This window comes from Bos javanicus, chromosome 7 (genome assembly GCF_032452875.1).
Source record: "Bos javanicus breed banteng chromosome 7, ARS-OSU_banteng_1.0, whole genome shotgun sequence".
In the NCBI taxonomy this organism is placed as follows: Eukaryota; Metazoa; Chordata; class Mammalia; order Artiodactyla; family Bovidae; genus Bos; species Bos javanicus.
Genome location: NC_083874.1, coordinates 89,884,858 through 89,907,254, shown reverse-complemented (window position 1 = coordinate 89,907,254; position 22,397 = coordinate 89,884,858). Strand labels below are relative to the sequence as shown.

Below are 22,397 nucleotides of genomic sequence, written 5' to 3'. Positions count from 1 at the left end.
AGACATACATGAACTTAAGCATTTTTAAGGGTTTCTGTATATTTTCAAAGTACAGATGTATAGAATGTTTAGTTAGCTCAGAGCTAACTGTTAGCTCAGAGTTAAACTCTAGCCTGGCATCTCAGAACAACGTGATGAGTTTTGTTAGGGTTTTATGCCACCAGAAAACAAAGTTTTAATGATTCACTATGAGTGATTTTCCTGGTGGCTCAGACGGTAAAGTGTCTGCCTACAATGAAGGAGACCCAGGTTCAATCCCTGGGTTGGGAAGATCCTCTGGAGAAGGAAATAGCAACCCACTCCAGTACTCTTGCCTAGGAAATCCCATGGATGGAGGATCGTGGTAGGTTACAGCCCATGGGGTCGCAAAGAGTCAGACACGACTGAGCAACTTCTATGGAATCTATGAGTGATTCAAGTAATTCACCTTCTTAAATTAAATTTAAGGTAGAATAATCTTATTACAAATTCTGTACCACAAAGGCACATGTTTAACCCCATCACTCCAAATATATACCTGTAATAATGATCATGGCAAAATCTGCAAAGCCAGCGTCATCCTCTCCCTTCACGATCTGTGCTCCCCCTTGTGGGTCTGTGAGAAACACGTAGAAGAATTCCTGTCCCTCGGGATCACCATCATCCAGAATTGCAATCGACACTTTACGTTCTCTTTCTCCATCTACAAACGCAAGGATGAGAGTCTGCGCTCTAAAATCTTCTTCTTCGGTTGCCCATGTCAGGTTGGAAATCCCATGGCTGTCAGGAAGGGGCAGTGCGTTTGGTTCCTTCTGAGCAGATCTTTCACCAAAAGTTCTGACTGTTACGCTGACATTGCCAGCAGACCCGCCAGTTCTCCGGACAAGAACCTCTGCAGCGTTCAACGTGCCATTCTCCATTTCCTCTTCGACGTAAACAACAGGGGGCCCAAGACTAAATGTCCCATGAACGGAGGTATCTGTAGTTACAGTGGCCGCATTAGGCTTCTCAGACGTGGCAGAGGTCCCAGCAAGGGTGACAAGGTTCTCAGGGATGGGAGGTACGCCAGCCACCTCCGTGACCACAGCGACCACGTCGGTGGGCTGTGGAATGGCAGTAATCTCGGTTGTGTCAGGGTGTGTGGTGGCAGAGTCGGTTTCCAGAGGAAGGGCTGTGTCCACTGCTGTGGTCACAGCTGTCTTGGCGAAAGAAGTATCCGTTCCTGCCAAGTCATCATTATCCAATATTGTGATCACTGCCACGCTGAAATCTTGATTCAGGCGTGGTCTCCAATTAGCATCAAATTTTGGCAATTCTTGAATTTCCACTGAAGTTAAATTAATGTAAAAAATTTCTTCTATCTCAGGAAGCTCATCATCAATAATAATTATTTCAAAATCAACCTCGACTTGGAATTTTTGGAAAAGCAGCTCCCCGTTCTGAACAGGCTCAAAGTCTTCCTGGGGCTTTGCCCTCCCTGCAGCTGTCTGATAGGAAACTTTAATAAGCTCCCCGTGGAATCCAAACAGTCTTTGTACATGTAATCTGATCATCTGTGTATCCTCCGACACGATGATATTTCTTGAACTGGGCGAAAACTGAAAGACTCCCATTGGTTCAATTTCAGCAACAGTGAAACCTGACCTGGGGGGAAAAAAAAATTAAACCATGAGAGAACTGATAAAAAAACAGGGCTACCACTTGCAGAGAGTCATCTTTCACACGTGGAAGATGCTGCTCATGAGGGTGTCTTAAAAATGACATGCCCTTTCAAATTCCGTAAAACCCTACTAACTTATTGATGAATAGACCAGAGCACAAGAAATGAACCGACAGGAGCTGCGGTGGCAGGTGACAGGACCTAACAAGTGTTAGCAAGCTGAGGCGCTCAGAGGCCTCTGGCCTGTTTCTCCAATCACCCCACAGCAGCTCTTTGAAGGATCTGAAATGGCAGGTTCTCTCTCATGATCAGCACACCGGGGACCAAAATCAAAGTCTCACAGTCAGGATGTCGATCTACCAGGCAGGAAGAGTTGCCCCTCCTAGATGTAAAAAGCCTTGCTGGTTTCAACTGGCCAGAAATGGGACTATTCTCTCACACAAATGTTGCTAAAATCTTATACATGAATTGGAAGAGTCATCCATGATTGATACTGATCTGTTCTTAGTGCTTTCATGTGGAATTCTGTGGGCTTCCCTGGTGGCTCAGCTGCTAAAGAATCCGCCTGCAATGCGGGAGACCTGGGTTCGATCCCTGGGTTGGGAAGATCCCCTGGAGAAGGGAAAGGCTACCCTCTCCAGTATTCCGGCCTGGAGAATTCCATGGACTGTATAGTCCATGGGGTCACAAAGAGTCAGACATGACTGGGAGACTTTCACTTCACTTCATGGAATTCTGTTGTGATTTAATCAGTTATCTCAGAAGTAACACCGGTAGCCCATCAGCCTAATCCAGACTAATCCATGTTAAATCAAAAGCCAAACTGAATTACACCAACCAATATCTCCCATACATAAACGTGTAAACAAATATACTTGAACACGCACTGGTTTTGCCCACACACTGTTCCCAGTTTCCACGTACATAAACTAAAGAACAGGAAGATTATGTAACTTTCCCAAAGTCACACAGCAAGTAAGTGACTGAGGCAGGATTAAACCCAGGAGTCTGGCTGGCTCTAAGATCTGTTCTCTGCTGTTCTGATCAAGCCTATCCCACATATGAGAAAAGTCAACTGCTTTTGGCTGGGACATATTTACCTGCAAATATATGGGCATAAATTTAACTCAAAAGTCACAGAATAATCCTACTATGATTTCTTATTCTTACTCTTTGTCTCTAAGGAAAATCAGGTATTTGGGGCTACCCTTTCAGAAGACAGTTCCCTTTTAAAATAGATGGCTTTGCCATCATGGTTCTTACTGGAGATGGTACCCCAAGCCAACATTCTCGAGTCAGAGGTCACGATAAACTCTCTTCATGCAAGCAGTGTGTGGTGTGGCATCTTTGGCATCCAGGCCATGTGTTGCTCTGAACTAAAACTGGTTTTGTCTTTGCTTCAAGGAGAAAAATCCTTCTGTCTTTTTTGTTTGAATCAGTAAATTCCAGCTTATCCCTCGGGGACTTTCTTGGCTGAAAATCAAGGGGTCTTACCGAAGCTGGGCCCCACCAGGGACACTGCTCTGCACTCCAGAGAGGTGAACGACAAAGGCCTCCAGCCGCCCAGGGCTTGGGTGTGTCCAAAGCAAGACTCTTTTACTTTCTTCTCCATGGGAAAAGGAAAGCCTCCCTGACAGGGAACAGGAAAAAGGAAGCAGGGTTTCATTTCTCTGAGTTCTTAAATTGGGATTCAACTCTTAAACATATAGTGAAATCTTTCCTTTTCCAAAATTCTATGACGGTCTACAAAAGATAAAACATTTAAAAAGTCAGTGGTGGGGGCAGGGTGTAAATAAATTTAGAGGAAGCTCCGTAGACCACATAAACCTTGCCTTCAATCCTGTCTACTCTACAAGGTAGAAGTCAAACCATCCAACACTGGCATGTCACTGACCCTCACAGAACTAATGGTATAACTACAAAATAAAGTAGATAAATAACAGCTGCTTTACTGTCAGAAATATTCAGCTGAACACATACATAGATATAAGAGTGCGTCTTTTTTGATTATTGTATTGGGACTTCCCTATAGCTCAGATTAAATTGAAGAAAGTAGGGAAAACCACTAGACCATTCAGGTATGACCTAAGTCAAATCCCTTATGATTATGCAGTGGAAGTGAGAAATAGATTTAAGGGACTAGATCTGATAGAGTGCCTGATGAACTATGGACGGAGGTTCATGACATTGTACAGGAGACAGGAAGCAAGACCACCCTCAAGAAAAAGAAATGCCAAAAAGCAAAATGGCTGTCTGAGGAGGCCTTACAAATAGCTGTGAAAAGAAGAGAAGTGAAAAGCAAAGGAGAAAATGAAAGATATAAGCATCTGAATGCAGAGTTCCAAAGAATAGCAAGGAGAGACAAGAAAGCCTTCCTCAGTGATCAATGCAAAGAAATAGAGGAAAACAACAGAAGGGGAAAGACTAGAGATCTCTTCAAGAAAATCAGAGATACCAAGGGAACATTTCATGCAAAGATGGGCTCGATAAAGGACAGAAATGGTAGGGACCTGAGAGAAGCAGAAGATATTAAGAAGAGGTGGCAAGAATACACAGAAGAACTGTACAAAAAAGAGCTTCATGGCCCAGATAATCATGATGGTGTGATCACTCACCTAGAGAAAGACATCCTGGAATGTGAAGTCAAGTGGGCCTTAGAAAGCATCACTACGAACAAAGTTAACGGAGGTGATGGAATTCCAGTTGAACTATTTAAAAACCTAAAAGATAATGCTGTGAAAGTGCTGCACTCAATATGCCAGCAAATTTGGAAAACTTAACAGTGGCCACAGGACTGGAAAAGGTCAGTTTCCATTCCAATCCCAAAGAAAGGCAATGCCAAAGAATGCTCAAACTACTGCACAATTGCACTCATCTCACATGCTAGTACAGTAATGCTCAAAATTCTGCAAGCCAGGCTTCAGCAGTATGTGAACCGTGATCTTCCAGATGTTCAAGCTGGTTTCAGAAAAGGCAGAGGAGCCAGAGATTAAATTGCCAACATCCACTGGATTATCGAAAAAGCAAGAGAGTTCTAGAAAAACATCTACTTGTGCTCTACTGACTATGCGCTTTGATTGTGTGGATCACAATAAACTGTGGAAAATTCTGAAAGATATGGGAATACCAGACCACCTGACCTGCCTCTTGAGAAATCTGTATGCAGGTCAGGAAGCAACAGTTAGAACTGGACATGGAATAACAGACTGGTTCCAAATAGGAAAAGGAGTATGTCAAGGCTGTATATTTTCACCTTGCTTATTTAACTTATATGCAGAGTACATCATGAGAAACGCTGGGCTGGATGAAGCACAAGCTAGAATCAAGATTGCCAGGAGAAATATCAATAACTTCAGATATGCAGATGACACCACTCTTATGGCAGAAAGTGAAGAAGAACTAAACAGCCTCTTGATGAAAGTGAAAGAGGAGAGTGAAAATGTTGGCTTAAAGCTCAACATTCAGAAAACTAAGATCATGGCATCCGGTCCCATCACTTCATGGGAAATAGATGGGTACACAGTGGAAACAGTGTCAGACTTTATTTTTGGGGGCGTGCAGCCATGAAGTTAAAAGATGCTTACTCCTTGGAGGGAAAGTTATGACCAATCTAGACAGCATATTAAAAAGCAGAGTCATTACTTTGCCAACAAAGTCAAGGCTATGGTTTTTCCAGTAGTCATGTATGGATGTGAGAGTTGGACTATAAAGAAAGCTGAGCGCCGAAGAATTGATGCTTTTGAACTGTGGTGTTGGAGAAGACTCTTGAGAGCCCCTTGGACTCAAGGAGATCCAACCAGTCCATTCTAAAGGAAACCAGTCCTGGGTGTTCATTGGAAGAACTGATGTTGAAGCTGAAACTCCAATACTTTGGCCACCTGATGCGAAGAGCTGACTCATTTGAAAAGACCCTGATGCTGGCAAGATTGAGGGCAGGAGAAGGGGACAACAGAGGATGAGATGGTTGGATGGCATCACGGACACAATGGACATGAGTCTGAGTGAACTCCGAGAGTCGGTGATGGACAGGGAGGCCTGGCGTGCCCTGGTCGACGGGGTCGCAAAGAGTCAGACACGACTGAGCGACTGAACTGAACTGAACTGATAGCTCAGATGGTAAAGTATCTGCCTGCAATGCAGGAGACCCAGGTTCGATCCCTGGGTCAGGAAGATCTCCTGGAGAAGGAAATGGCTACCCACTCCAGTATTCTTCCCTGGAGAACCCCATGGACAAAGGGGCCTCACGGGCTACAGTCCAAGGGGTTGCAAAGAGTCAGACATGACTAAGCGACAGACACACATGGGCCACATCAGGTCTTTAGAGTTACTTTTCACAAACTCCTCCTGTATAAACCTGGGGTTTCCCAGGTGGCTCAGTGGTAAAGAATCTCCCTGCTATGCAGGAGATGTGGATTTAAACCCTGGATCAAGAAGATCTTCTGGAGTAGGAAATGGCAACCCATTCCAATATTCTTGCCTGGGAAATCCCATGGACACAGGAGCCTGGCAAGCTACAGTCCCTGGGGTAGCAACGAGTCGGACATGACAGCGACTAAACAACAACATGTTTAAACCGAGCAGGCTACTTATGACCATCATTTTCAGGTGAGGTATGACGTTGTTAATTTCAGTGCAATTCTGATCACTTAAATATGAGAAGACTGCATTAGAAGGCAAACAGCTAGCTCATTCACTGTCCAGAGTGAAGAGGATCCAAGAAAATCAGTGGCCAATGATACATTTCCATATTCTATAGACAAAATCCTAGAAAAGACACAACTCACCTACTTTGGGGGTCATGTTGCCAACAGTAGTGAATTCAGGGATTTCTGACCCAGGAACGTATCCAGCCGCCCAGGAAACCTTGAGAGAGCCATACGTGCCTCTCCTAGAAATCACAGCTTGGCTTGTCCCGGCAGTGATGTCCGTGAGTGGAAAAGCAGTAAACTCAAACCCAACCTGAGAGAAAACATGCTTAGAATATTTTCTTTTCTCTAAAGGTTCCTGTTTTCTGAGGAGTGGGTTAAAAGTCAACTTTCTGTTTGTTTACACAATATATTTCTTTGCTCTAAAATACTTTTGATTAAGAGTAGTATTTAAGAAATGGCACCTGAAATTTGAAAATGTATCCTATTTATAATTTTGATTATAGTTATAGTTTTTTTTTTATCAAAATGTGAATTCTGAATTAACAGTATCTAAAAATACAGTTGTAATTATGGTTAAATGAAAAGATTAAAAATAGCATTTTGATGACTTGCCATGGCTCTTTATATGGGACTATAAAGAAAGCTGAGCGCCGAAGAAATGATGCTTTTAAACTGTGGTGTTGGAGAAGACTCTTGAGAGTCTCTTGGACTGCAAGGAAATCCAACCAGTCCATCCTAAAGGAGATCAGTCCTGAATATTCATTGGAAGGACTGATGCTGAAGCTGAAACTCCAATACTTTGGCCACCTGATGCAAAGAGCTGATTCTTTGGAAAAGACCCTGATGCTGGGAAAGATTGAAGGCGGGAGAAGGGGACAACAGAGGATGAGATGGTTGTACGGCATCACCGACACAATGGACATGAGTTTGAGTAAACTCCAGGAGTTTGTGATGGACAGGGAAGCCTGGCATGCTGCAGTCCATGGGATCACAAAGAATCAGACACGACTGAGCGACTGAACTGAACTGATGGGTCTTTATAAACTGTTTTGTTTAAAACTAAACTTTGACTTCTTTCTGAAATACAACAATAAATTTATAAAGTGAGCACCATGAACTAGATTTTCTATTAAAGATTTTTTCAGACTTTGATTCAATTTAATATCTTTTTTTGAGGATCAGACAGCTTCAAAGATTTTTTTAAATAATGGTATTTTTCATCCACATAAAGTAAGATCTGGTTTTCAGGGCCACCCTTCCCAGAGTACCCCAGGATTTATAGATAAAATAAGTTCTGGTCAGAGAATAGAAATAAAACCAGACTCCTGGCTTCACGCTATTATTTGGACAACTTAGTTTACCTCTTCTGGTCCCAATATCCATCGATTTGGGACACCATGGGATCGACAGTTCTATATTAAGACTCATTCTCCCCATTTTAAATTGGACTGGAGAGGAGCAGAAAAGCGTGAGACAGGGCCACAGGACCGCTTCTGAAGGCACAGAAAAGAAAACCAACAACTTCAACTTGACACCCGTCTAGATTCCCTATTACAGCAAGCCTTCTGCTTAGCAACTGCCAAAATCTGTAGTGTATCTCAGCTCGTGCTCGCTACATGGTTAAAGGCTGTTTGAAAGTATCCTAGCAACATCACATGTGTGCACACACACACACATACACACACACTCAAATACTGGTAAGGAATATAGAAGGATACACCACGGACAGGAATACCCTATGACTGGCTGTGATCTAGCCCAGTGACACAGTGTTGTGACAACAAGCAGAGACAAGGAGCAGAAAATAATTCACTACACCAAATGAATGGTTCAGGTTGAAAGGAATCTTTGTTATAACGACCTACGAACAAAAGAAGATAAAACGGCAAAGCATTATACGCTAAAATCTCACTCCCTCTTGAACAGAGGAGCTGCAGACAAAAACCATCCCGCTCAGTTATTTTTAACGCTGTGGGTTCCACTTTAGGGGCAAGGCAGATTCATTCCCGGGGAAGCAGCAGCCCAGGGGGTAGTAACTTGAAGACCATCCCCTTTATGGCCACAGACCCTGTTAATAAGCCGTTGGCCAGGCCTTAACTCTCCTGCCTCGAGTGTCTATCTGGACAGACGTCATGCCCACTTTCTGGTCAAGCTGAAGGAGCCCCCACCAGAGGGAGTGGGATGCAGGCTGGCATCTTCTCACGGTTTATAAAACACACATGGTACCACAGCCAGAGACAGCAGCCCTGTCTTGTTCCCACACTGACAGAACTGGCCTACGCAGGAAGCAAAGCCCTCAGGGCATTCTTTGTTCTCAAGTGAATTATGAAGAGATTGGGGAACAATCTTCCCTAAAATGAACTTAGGCAGAAGATTCAAATCCCTAAGGGTGCCACTAGCATTCATCTACATCAGCACAAGCTTCAGAGAAGGCGATGGCACCCCACTCCAGTACTCCTGTGTGGAAAATCCCATGGACGGAGGAGCCTGGTGGGCTGCAGTCCAAGGGGTCGCGAAGAGTCGGACACGACTGAGCGACTTCACTTTTCACTTTCATGCATTGGAGAAGGAAATGGCAACCCACTCCAGTGTTCTTGCCTGGAGAATCCCAGGGACGGGGGAGCCTGGTGGGCTGCCGTCTATGGGGTCGCACAGAGTCGGACATGACTGATGCGACTTAGCAGCAGCAGCACAAGCTTGCCACAGTAAAAAGAGCCCCACGGATTAAATATTCACAATGTCAGTAAATGAGAAAGTCTGAAATATTAACTGATGCTTCATTCTAATTTTAACTTTTTAGCATAAAATGCCTCAATATTAAATACTCATTATGGGGAAAAAAACAAGTTTTGACTCCAGGTGACCATTATTTTTAAAATTCTATACCTTACATTCTACAGGATACAGACTTTTTTAAACTCAAAAAAGGAGATATGGTTTTCCACCTACTGACAAAAATTGCCGAATTCTTTTCATATAGGGTATCCATAATGCTTAAATTTGATATTCATAGGATTATATAGATTTAAGAAATCAAACTCTAAGAATCTTAGTCCCTTCTGTAAGAGTGGCCCTCTAGTGGTTCTGGGGGAGTACCACACCCTGTGCCAAGTACCTGAGAATTGGCAGCTTTCTCTGGAACTGGAAGGATGGCGGATTTTGCTTCCTGGAGAATTTTGGGCACACCATAGAAACTTCCACCAACAAGCATCACGGTCACCAGCTGTAAGGTGAAATTCGAGCCCAGAGGTAGGAAGACCTATAAACAGTGTAAGTGACTTTTTATTAGCAAATAATAATTTTCAAAGAAAAATACTGACATGTGAGTCATTATTACTTGCCTCATTTTGTATCGGTTTCATCAATATATGCCCTTTCCCCCACATTATAAAACAAAGGCCCATGATGAAGACTTTTAGGCTAAGAGTGAGAGTCAAATATTATTTTTAAAAATACCCAAAATTTTCAAATTCACCGTCTATGCCTGTGCATGCTGTGCTTAGTCGCTCAGCTAAGTGTCCAACTCTTTGCAACCCCATGGACTGTAGCCCACCAGGCTCCTCTGTCCATGGGGATTCTCCAGGCAAAATTACTGGAGTGGGTTGCCATGCCCTCCTCCAGGGGAATCTTCCCAACCGGGGGATAGAACCCAGGTCTCCTGCATTACAGGCAGATTCTTTACCATCTGAGGCACCAAGGAAGCCCAAGAATACTGGAGTGGGTAGCCTGTGCCTTTTCCAGGGGATCTTCCCAACCCAGGAATCGAACCCAAGTCTCCTGCATTGTGGGCAGATTCTTTACCAGCTGAGCCACCAAGGAAGCCCAAGAATACTGCAGTGGTAGCCTATCCCTTTTCCAGGGAATCTTCTAGACCCAGAAATTGAACCAGGGTCTCCTGCACTACAGGAGGATTCTTTACCAGCTGAGCTACCAGGGAAGCCTGGATGACCTAAAGAATGATGAGAATCCCAGGAGTCTCAGTGATAGAATCACGTGTTCCAGGAATGGAGAGAGCACAGTGGTGAAAAGTGTCAGCTTCTAAAACCAGCAAAACTCACTTTCTCCTTCTTCACTGGGTAGGAACTAAGAACTCTAATGACATTTACTCAAAACAGATAATGATTTAGGTACACTGATTGTCCGAATATTTTGGACAAGTAAAAACTTCTAACACCATATATTAGACTACCAATTTTCAAAGTTTTAGAATCCAACAAAATAGGGAAATCCTGAATTTGAAAACTTGTATTACTTTACAGTGGAGAAGGAGATGGTAACCTATTCCAGTATTTTTACCTGGAGAATCCCATGGACGGAAGAGCCTGGCAGGCTACGGTCCTTCTACGGGATCCCAAGAGTTGGACACGAGTTAGCAACAAAACCACCACCACCACCACCACTATTTTACAGAGATTTTTTTTAGCACTTATATTTGCCCATAGAAACCTTGCTAATGATAATGGATACGCTGCCATAACCTAGAATATTACTAATGACTCTATACATCTTTCCTGGATGTAAAAATAACCATTTCTGTGAGGTCTGTTCTTCTTTTAAGTGTAATGTACTTAAACACATATCAAACCACCCAAATATGTAAAATATGTCCTATGGTGGTTTCAAATGTGCAACATGAGGGGAACAGATGTTTTACTCATTCGATCAATCTTCATTTTTTCAAAATGACATTCACTGAACATGAAGCACAGATCAAGGGCTGAGGAAACAAGACATAAATCAGTCTCCTGGCTTCAGTTGTGTGCTTCCCTCCTCTCCTTGAAGGAATGCCCTCTCCCCATGCAGTTCACTGGGTGGGCAGCTAAGCATTTTTTATCCCCATATCCTAAAAAATGCAGGGCCAGATGTCAGCTCAAAGCACCCAGGCATTTGTGCCTTGCCACCCAGCTCCGTTCACTGGCCCATTCGGCACAAGGACCCGTGTGGCAATGGCAGGACCCCAGCCTGCGGTAATGAAACATTAAAGTTTGAACAGGAGTCAACGGGGCATTTGGGGAAATGCTGGTTTGCCTACAGAAGGAAAGCAGGGTGACTAATTTGAAAAGGAACTTAAAGGTTTTTAGGAGTCGAGCATGTTCTGTTATGCCCTCTCATGTTCTGGACCCAGGAGAGCATCACAGAACCACTCTACAGATTGCCCATCATTCTTGATGGCTTTTGGCATGAATAGAATTTACTCGCCCATAATATCCTGTGTGCATCTTGAATACTGCCTGCTGCTGCTGCTGCTGCTGCTAAGTCGCTTCAGCCATGTCCGACTCTGTGTGACCCCATAGACGGCAGCCCACCAGGCTGCCCCGTCCCTGGGATTCTCCAGGCAAGAACACTGGAGTGGGTTGCCATTTCCTTCTCCAATGCATGAAAGTGAAAAGTGAAAGTGAAGTTGCTCAGTCATGTCCCACTCTTCACAACCCCATGGACCGCAGCCTACTAGGCTCCTCCGTCCATGGGATTTTCTAGGCAAGAGGACTGGAGTGGGGTGCCATTGCCTTCTCTGGAATACTGCCTACTCACTCACTTTTATAACTGGCTGTTAAAGGGCCTTCTCCTGCATCGACAGGGAGCAGTGTGACAACAGGGATTACACCCCATGATCACTGTGTCTGCGGTGCTTCTCACAAACGCTGACCCGTGCTAAGTGCCCCGTAAATACTTGAATAAATGACGACAATGGATATAATCTTATCTTGCATTCTAAGTTCTCTTAAACATAGGTTTCTTTAGTGTACCAGGGCTTCTTACCGTCACTTCATCTAAGAAGCCTGTCGTGAACCTTGTTAACCAGATGGTGAACTGTTCACTCTCTGACCCTCATATTAAACCAACATCAAGAGTCTTCTAGTTTTCAGAACCTAATGGATACTCCCTCTGTTCCAACACCCACTTGAAGGTCCTTCTCCGTGGCTGACCCAGCTGAAATCCTAACATTTATCAGGAGGGCACAGCAGGGACAATTGTATGTAACTTGTAACTAACATCCCAAACTTCAAGAGCACCCAGCGTGTGAGGCAAGAAAGGGACCACTGGGGAAATCTTCCCCTCGCTTTAGCATGTGTCACGCTTGGCCCTAAAGGGTCACCTTGGAGACTAACGCACACAGCAACACCTAATCATCTAGGAGCAGCCTACACCACACATCCTGGAATATAAGAGACAGAAGGAACCCATGAAATATGAATTTAATCATATTAATGAACGATGTTAAAGCATGCCAATAAGAGGGAGCTTTCTTGTATGTGCAAGCTAGTAAACTTTCGCTACTCTTTATTGAAAATAGAAATAGTAAAAATAATTAATATAGGTTCAGAACAGATATGAAGATATCCATAGATACCTCAAAGGAAAGTTAAGGTATTAGGAAAGTTAAGATCTTTATAAACTGTACCATTAAGCATTCAAAGTGAAAGGAAAAGAGGATGATCATCCTTCAAAATGTCTCAGGTACCCCAAGAGATAATCTAAAAGCTAGGCAGACCAAGGATCTTACTCCCTGTGAGATAAACATATATGATATATATATCATATATTTCAGCTTTCTTATGTAATTAGTCGGAGAGTAATTTGTCCATCCTAAAGGAAATCAGTCCTGGGTGTTCACTGGAAGGACTGATGTTGAAGCTGAAACTCCAATACTTTGGCCACCTGATGCGAAGAGCTGACTTATTCGCAAAGACCCTGATGTTGGGAAAGACTGAAGGCAGGAGGAGAAGGGGACGACAGAGGATAAGATGGTTAGATGGCAGCACTGACTCAATGGACATGAGTTTGGGTAAACTCCAGGAGTTGGTCATGGACAGGGAGGCCTGGCATGCTGCAGTTCATGGGGTCGAGAAGAGTTGGACATGACTGAGCGACTGAACTGAACTGAATTTGTATTATCCACATTGTAAAAGAATAGCATAACCTTCACTGTGGCATGCCTTATTGCTAAGTGAAACGTGTATAAAAAAAATACACAGCTATTCCTAGAAAAGTTAAAGGAAGACCTCCTAGGGCTCAATAACAGAGATTTGAACTTGAGTGTGTTCAGAAGCTGGTGTTACACAGATCGGTATGGGAAAATGTTTCAAGTACAGAACTAAAGCACACTGTTTTTTTTAAACTCTTCCAATTTGTAAATGAGACTTGATATAATAATATTCTGATTACCTTAATCCATCTCTCATTTCCCCAGCTTTGCACTGTTTATTCCAGTCTTGAGAACTGGGGGATATAGGACATGAATTCAAAAATTGATACAACAAAGCCATGTTATTGAGTCAATTTCTTAAACAACTTCAGGGATGTAGGAATAACCATGGATCCCAGGGCTCACTAAGAAGCCTCCATTTTCCCAGCTGATTCAACAGCAAAAGTAAAAAACTCGAGCGCACAAAAAGATCAAAAGGCTGTATAGTAGGTACCAATTAGTATAGGATGTCAAAAGGTAGCCAATTTTCTATGGATCATAGGCTTAAATGTCATCCATTCCTGAGTGGGCTGAACTTGGTGGACTATAGACAGGAAGCTGTTTCATTTCTGTCCTCTTATCTTTGACAATGTTGTGTGTAGATCTCAAAGCCTCCTGTCATTTTTTATGAAGGTAAAGGCCAGATCCTTACCAGTAAAAACTTTCATCTCACACTCCATTAAAGCTCCTCTATTTATCCCAGTTCTTGCTCAATCCACAGCTAAAGATCTAAGGTGGGAGAGGGATCAGGCATGACTTTTCAGTACTTCTCCAGCCCTTCTTGGACCTTTCCACCAATCTTCCGGCACCTCTGGAACAGGTGGGGAGTTGCTTTGGGGAAGAATGACAAGGGTCTTGCCTCACTTCTGTAGTCCTTTCCTGAAAACACTGGCAGGCACCCAAACGTTTCACCTTTCATGGAATCCATCTGTATGTTCATCAAAGACTTCAGAATTCAGCTCATCGCCATTCCACCACAGAAACACACACTCTTCCAATGACCTTTTTTTACTGTCTCCTAACTTCGTAATCCACCTCACACCATTCTCGAGACAACTCCAATCTGGCTACCCTCTGGCACAGACTTTCACGGGCATGAAATAGCAATCCCCACTGCTGCATTGCATCCCATGTGTGAAATAAATGAACTGCTCTCCCGTGCATATGGAATGACATTAGGTATCCTCTTGGAAGGATTGAGACAAAGAGTCCCTCAAATCACTTTCTGTGGCTCAGAGTGAGAAAGGTTGCTGGGCACCCACTTGGTTCCTGCCACTCTCACCTGATATGTTGGCAGAATAGTCTGCTGTCCTCTCTCTTCATTAACAAAAAAACCCATAGCTGACTTCCTGGGTGGCAGATTTTTAAGGAGAGAAGAGCAGATACCATGTAGCCCTGTCGGACCCCAGGAAACATGTATCCATCTCTCACTGCACTGCTCTTCGGTAAGAGCACAAGTGTTAGTCACTCAGTCGTGTCCGACTCTTTGTGACCCCATGGACTGTAGCCCACCAGGCCCCTCCATCCATGGAATTCTCCAGGCAAGAATACTGGAGTAGGTTGCCATTTCCTTCTCCAGATAGGAGCACAAGGAAGCCTACAAATATCTCCCCCTCAGTAAGCATCCAGTGTGTACATGTGTGTGTAATGTGAGTGTGTGCAGCACTTGGAACAATTCCTGGAATTCTGAAGAACTAAATAACTGCCTTCTACTATCTAGACAAAAATATTTTATCTCTAGGAAGGAACAGATACTTATTTACTTATAATTTGCAAATACCAAGGCAATGGCACCCCACTCCAGTACTCTTGCCTGGAAAATCCCATGGACGGAGGAGCCTGGTAGGCTGCAGTCCATGGGGTTGCTAAGAGTCAGACACGGCTGAGTGACTTCACTTTCACTTTTCACTTCATGCGTTGGAGAAGGAAATGGCAACCCACTCCAGTGTTCTTGCCTGGAGAATCCCAGGGACAAGGGAGCCTGGTGGGCTGCCGTCTATGGGGTCGCACAGAGTTGGACATGACTGAAGCGACTTAGCAGCAGTATATGTATTGCCCAAAAATTACTATGCATTTTCTAAGGCATTTTCCACGGTTCCATTTAAATATGTCAATCAGATTTTAAACTGATCATGAGATTAACAAGGGTTTTCTTGAAGGAGTCTTTCAGGATGACTGGAAAAATGAAAGAGATGCTACAAACCTGACTCTGGACTGGCACTGAGTCCACTTTATATCTGGTACCATCTCTGACCACCAACTGCCTCTCTGCATTTTCTGTAACAACAGACTGCTCCTTAGAGTCAGATGATATTCGATATCTAACAGCCACATCTCCAAATGTGCCCGCAAGCCGGGTTACATTAATTTGGATGAATCTACGAAGGTTCTGCCCAATAAGTATGGACTGATGATCTGAATACAGGGCAAAAATTCCATGCGGGTCGTCATTTGCAGAAACAGAGAACCGAATGACACATTTTTCTGTATCCAGTTTTGCTCCTCCCTTTACTAAAACAAGCTGGAGCACATACACTTCCTCTATCTCAGGAATATCATCTGGCAGCAAATGAACATCAAAGCTGGCTTCACTTTCTCCATCAGCAATGGTGAAACTTCCTTTTGTAGAAAGAAAGTCTCCAGTAATATCAAACTCACTACTTAATTCCCAATAAACCTAAAACAAAAGGAAGAAAACCAACAAAGTTATATAACACAGTGTTTTTAATCAAAATCCCTTAAATTCGTTTACCTCAATTATATATAAAAAGCTTCCCTATATAAGTGTGCATCAATATATTCAAATTTAAATTTTCCAAGTATCTCTACTTAAGTAATTCAGAAACTGTCGTAACTCTTTCAGGCTATTATATGCCATTTGCAGGACAGGATGACAAAATCTCATTTCACCTGCTTCTAAATTAATAAACATAATTTGAAAAGATAAAGAGAAACAAGTTAACTTTAAAATACCATACCAGTTCCACAAGTACATTCAACAGTGAACCAAGACCATGTTTGAGGGTAAAACGTAAGCAGATAATCTGATATTCACATTTGAATTTGTTTCTGTTTGTTTTTAATAAAAAGAGGATACCTAAGATTTTAAAAATTAAGAATTTCTCCCAAAAAATCTCTAAAAAATTTATTTTCCAAAAATTTTTTATATCCATAAAGTTTCAACTGAAGAAAAGTAACAATTAATCTCCAGTACAGGGGAAAAGCTAAGTTTATAGAGAGATTTCACAAAACAAATTTAGCTAGCAAACAGATAACCTTGACCTGTTCAATGAATATCTTGATAATTTATAAGGACATCTCAATGATATTGAGAATAAAGAATATATTAAGCAATTTGTAAAAATCATGGATAGTCTTGTTAAGTAGAAAAAGCTTCACATTATAGCAAACAATAAATTACAAAATAGTTCAATCATATTCTTTGTGATTAAATATGAGAAAGATCTTTTTAACCTAACTGCAACTGAATATTTAAAGAGATAACCAGAGGTTGGTGCCAGCGAGCCAGCCCAAAGGGGCCTCGGTGAACCTCAGCATGTGTGAAAATTCATGTCGCTTCAGTTTATCAAAAACTCGAATTCTCCAGAACACACAGTTTCTCTGTTCTTCTCAACCACAACCATCAGGCAAACGATTACTCTGCTTAAAAATCCAAAGAAAAACGGTACCATGATCTCTCCTGAAACACCCTTGATTCTTCTGACAAAGAAGGTAATGATCAGGGGCCCTTCCAGAGTGGATGGTTCCAAATAGGTCTCCTCGGACAAAGACTCGGGAGCAAACTGAATCACTCCATTAGGATCACCAAACTTCTCTATCTAGAAAGAGAGCAGAGGGGAGACATTGTATCAACTATGGAGGAAATCACAGCATCCAAGTTCAGTGCCCTGATACGTTGTGTATCACAAGACAAACTGAGGGGATGAAAGAAACACAATCGCGACTCTTGGGCATGACTGTGTCTGGCTATGTAACTTTTAAAAACCTTCATTTCCCTGACGGTTGCCTAAAGCAAGAAGGTTCTTACTCCTCAAGGATAACGGGAATAAGTGTTCAGAAAGTGACAATTTGTAGAACCTCAAAAGGATAGAACTTCAAAGCTTGAATTAGCTTTACTCACCTCATGTTCACCTCCTTTAACCAGTTAAGTTTAGCCAACCTCTTTCTACTGGTTATGATGCATTTATAGTGATAATATGGAGAGAGGTAATGGCCCCGTGATGGTTAATTTTATGTGTCAGCCTGACTAGGCTAAAGTGTCCAACTGTTTGCTCAAATGATATCCAGATGTTGTTGTAATGATATTTTAGATGTGGTTAAAACTGACAACCAGCTAACAAAGTCAATAAAACTATTCTCAGTAATGTGGATGGACCTCATCCAATGAGATGGAAGCTTTAAACACTGAGGCTTCCCAAAGAAAAAGGAATTCTGCCTCAAGACCACAATTTAGGAATCCTGCGAGCATTTCCAGCCTGCTGGCCTGCGCCACGAAATTCAGACTCAAGAAGGCAACTTCAGTTCGTTCCTGAGCTTCCTGCCTGCTTTATGGATTCTGCTTTATGGATTCCTTCTACCTGTTTTATGGATTCTGACTTGCCGGCCCCACAGTTATGGGATATAATTCCTTACAGAATGTCTTTCTTTCTTCATATCTGTCTCCCAACATTAACAGTTTCAGTTCTCCAGTTCTCTGTATCTGATTGATACAGACCCCATATAAAACAGGCTTTTCCAAACTTAGAACAAGGTGCATCTCTCTACCTTTTTTTTGGTAACCTTGGTCTCCAGGATTTTCTGCCCCAATGGACTGGGTGATTCATACCAAATAAACTGTATCTAGATCTGACTCACACCATCACTGCACTGACTGAAAAAGTACCATTCTTCCTTTCAACAGTCTGACTTGTGATTACCTGTGAACTCTGACACCCTTTAATGGCAAAGATATCCAATGTTTATGATACAACAAATGCCTCCTCTTGAAAAGTGCCAAATCTCCCCAAAGCATCAAATTTTCTCAAAAAGTGTAAAATAACTATTTCTCAGTATCTTAAAAAATTACCAATAATCAGGTTATGTAATTAATATAACAACCAGAACATCTGACCCACAGGAATTACTACGACTTCATTGGGTTTTATAACTTTTAATTCATCATAAGCCCATAGAGTTTCAACAAATGTAAGCACGTTTTCTGAAAGATCCTTTAAAGCCTAAATTCTGTGGGAAAAATAAAGTCAGACTTACTGTTAATGTAACATCTTTAGCTGTGGAGTCTAATTGAGCTTCTCCTCTCACAAGTTCAAGTTTAATAATGAAAGTCTTTTCAATTTCAATGTCATCATGTGGGTAGATAACGAGAATGATGCTTCTCACTCCACCTTCCCCATCTCCAAAAGAGAAGGACCCACTCACTGGGTCTGCGATGTCTCGATTCTGTGATGGTAAGGCTTCCTGAGAATTGGGTCCTACAATCTCCCAGTTCACCTGCAGGGTGTTTGTTTTTTAAAGAAAACAATCAGCTTTAAACAAAGAATTACTCTGCAGGATAAAAATATATACATATAGTATATATTAAAAATATATACACAGTATTAAAAATATATACATACATGTGAAAGTTATTCTAGAATATCTCCCACAAAGTCCTATGTTATCAACTCATGTTGTTTAAAATAATCTTTACAAACATAAACTATGTAATCTATAGAATACCCGTTTTCATGAACAACAATGTCTAATAAGTAATGAAAAATCTGAATACCTGGTCATTTGTCACCATCACAGGATACCAAAAATACAAAAGTACATACTCTAAACATATATATATATATATATATTTATATATGAGTAATAAAAACTTTATAGGGCTTTCCAGGTGGCTCAGTAGTAAAGAATCTGCCTGCCAAAGCAGGAGACCCAGGTTCAAACCCCAGGTCGGGAACACCCCCTAGAGGAGGAAATGGCAACCCACTCCAGTACTCTTGCCTGGAGAATCCCATGGACAGAGGAGCCTGGCAGGCTGCAGTCCATGGGGCCACAGAATCAGACCTGACTAAGCAACTGAGCACACATACAAACTCTGATAAATACAAGTACAAACTGTCTTGCTAGTGCACAGGTTCTGTTCATCAAAACCTATCTGAATCAAGTGAAAAGTCTGTTGGGTATGCAGCAACAAGTACACTTAAATAACCTAGTATAAGAAAAACAGAAATGTTCAGAGTTAAAAGAAAAAGAATTTTTATGTTGCAACAAAGGCATCATTTAAAGTTTGTGTAATTTAAAATTATATACTTTTCACATCCATAAAGAATTATATACTTTTCACATCCACTTGTCTTTGCTTCTTTCATCTTTGATCGGCATGAGACACAGCTGACCACTTCTTTCTCTGGAAACACTGTGTCCCATCTTCCTTGGCTTACATGATACTTATCTGGCACAAGTCGTCCTAATTTTCCTTCTCTACATCTCAGTCTTCTTGGCTGGCTCTCCCTCCTCAAATCCATAAATGCTGGGGGCCCAGGACTTGGGTCTCTCTCTTTTCCATCCCTGTCTACACTCCTCGGGCCTCAGAGTCTCAAATGCCTCCGAGTGTGTCCCATCTTTCAGATCGGTGTTTGCAGCCCTGACCTCCCCCAACCCATACCTGCACACCCCACTGCCTTCCTGACCCTTGCACTGGGGTGTCCTGCCGCTATCCCAAATCAACAAAGCCAAAGCAAAACTCTTACTTTTCCCCAAGCTGCCACATCTTGATAAACAGCATTACAATGTAACCAGTTGCCCCTCTAAAATTTCTAGGTTATCCTATATTCCTCTCTGTCCCTCAGGCTCCATCGGCCCTCGTGTATTTTTCCTCCAAAATACACTCAACCTCTAGAATATGCCTGGCCATCTCAACCTCTCTCCCTGTCTGAGCCATTGTTAGTTCTGCTGTGGGCTCTAGAGGGCGACACGCTTCTCACTCCCCTCCCTGCTCCTACTCTGGCTTTTAGACAACCTACTTCCTTCTCGGCGGTTCTAAGTGAGTCGACGACCCGGTGACACTGATATCATTCCTTTCCTTAAAACTCTCCAGTGGCATCCTACTGGCACTTCAACTCATCTTCAGTCTGACTGAGAAAGTTCTCTGAGGTCCAACATCTACAGGCCCCTGTGATCTAACTTGGGCTGTTATCCCTTCATTTCCAAGCCCACCCACCTCGTGGACCTCTTCGCACCTCAAGCATACCAGGTCTGTAGATCTACACTGTCTCATTCCTCTGCCCAAACGCTCAGCCCCCTAATGGTTACATGCGCACCTCTTTCATCTTAAATATCACACCCTTACCATCTAATCAAGGGTAGCCGGCAGTAAACAATGTTACTAGACAACCAATGGATCACTGAAGAAATCAAAGAGGAAATCAAAAAAGACCGAGAAACTAATGACAGCAAAAACACAGCGATCCAAAATCTGTGGGATGCAGCAAAAGCAGTTCTAAGACGGAAGTTTATAGCAATCTGTTTGCTCATTGTTTTACAATTCTAAGAGAGCAGGGACGAACTGTGTCCTCCTAACCTGTGCGTTCTCAGGGACTAGGACAGGGTCTGGCACACGGAAAGCACTCAACAAATGTACTTGTTGACATAACGAATTTTACCAAAATCCTTCATTTAACTGTTAACTTTCTCTCAAGAGTACCCTGAAGGCAGCTGGATACCTCATACATTTTATGTATTTCACAGGATTTGGAAACTGCTTTACATCTATCTACTTGGTAATCAATAAATATTACTGACTGGGAATAAATGAATATATTTGAGAAATATATTTTAAAAATCATGGGGGAAAAAATAACTCTACCTGAATCTCCCCCAAGAGTCCTCCGGTCCTCTCCAGCATCAAGGGTAAAATCATTGTGGAATTGGGATTAGGAACAGAAACTCTGCTTTGATTGAGAAATCTTATTACACCGAAAGGAGAGTCACTCTTGGCAATCGTGATTCTGCACACTAGGTGGCGCCCAAGGACCGCTCCGCCAGTAGCTCCAATGAGCATGATTTCAATGGGCTCCTCAAATTCACTGCATAGCAAGAAAGAGCAATTCTGTGAGTCTAAACATAATAAAATGCTTCTAAAACCCAAATAACTAGTCATTTTCCAAATTGGTCATACATATTCAAGGCACAGTAGTCACACACCAAGCACTAAGGAGAGGGTGCTTAGCTAGAAGCGTGAAATGATCAACTCCACTATTACATAACCTGCAAGTTATTAGATTTTCTGCCCTTCTTTTTAATTGTTTAATGAATTAAGGAAATGATGTGCAGGATGTTTCCACATTCTAACTATAGACTTTTCAATCTAGAAGAACAAAAATCAGTATTTCTTCTTCTGTTTGAGAAAAAGTGACGCATAATCACTACGGTCTCTCAGTCCCTTTTGCCCTACGCCAGAACCCTACGCCAGTACCCTACGCCAGAACCCTGCGCCAGTACCCTACTCCAGTACCCTACGCCAGAACCCCACCCCCTAGAATTCCTTACTCATTTCTCCATGGGCACAACTATAATCTAAAATTCTATTTTCAGTGCAAAACATAGGTAAAGACCGAAACACAATACTCATGATTTACGAATGTGCATGTTACATACGAAACAGTATTACCTTTCATCGTCATCAATGATGGAAACATTTATAAAACTTAAGTTCTGCCCATGCTGAAAGGTGACCGAACCACCATGCAGTGCATAATCGACACCACCAGGAACCGCAGAGGAGCTCTGAGAGACGAAATCAGCCGTCACACGGCCATAAGTGCCGTGAAGCCTCTGCACGGGAATCATGATCGTCCCTATGTCTTCCGCCACTGGAACAGGAATGTGCAATGAATTGGTATGCCAGCCAAAGAAACTGACTTTACTATGGTTCACTTAAACATGACAATTAAATATAACAGGATGATGCAAGCACTCAATTTTTCTGCAGTTCATTTCTCGCTTTAAAGAACCATTAGCGAACACTTCACCACTTACTTTTTAGGAGAAATACAGTGTGTCAAAAGTTGAAAGTTATAGTGAGCAGTGTAAGCTAGAATTTAAATCATTGACTTAATCATCAGCAAGGCAT

At 42.4% G+C, this 22,397-nt stretch overlaps 1 protein-coding gene across 1 annotated transcript in view; it reads right to left on the bottom strand.

The window, feature by feature from the left end:
- ADGRV1 (adhesion G protein-coupled receptor V1) overlaps positions 1-22,397 on the bottom strand; it is a 542,954-nt gene that overhangs the window by 327,324 nt on the left and 193,233 nt on the right. The window contains exons 66-74 of the mRNA XM_061424381.1: positions 21,936-22,137; positions 21,132-21,351; positions 18,527-18,766; positions 16,945-17,094; positions 15,459-15,932; positions 9,404-9,547; positions 6,424-6,598; positions 3,134-3,269; positions 518-1,623 (exon numbers count right to left, since the gene is read on the bottom strand). Coding sequence (XP_061280365.1) covers positions 518-1,623; positions 3,134-3,269; positions 6,424-6,598; positions 9,404-9,547; positions 15,459-15,932; positions 16,945-17,094; positions 18,527-18,766; positions 21,132-21,351; positions 21,936-22,137 — 2,847 coding nt within the window. The remainder of the gene's footprint in view (positions 1-517; positions 1,624-3,133; positions 3,270-6,423; positions 6,599-9,403; positions 9,548-15,458; positions 15,933-16,944; positions 17,095-18,526; positions 18,767-21,131; positions 21,352-21,935; positions 22,138-22,397) is intronic.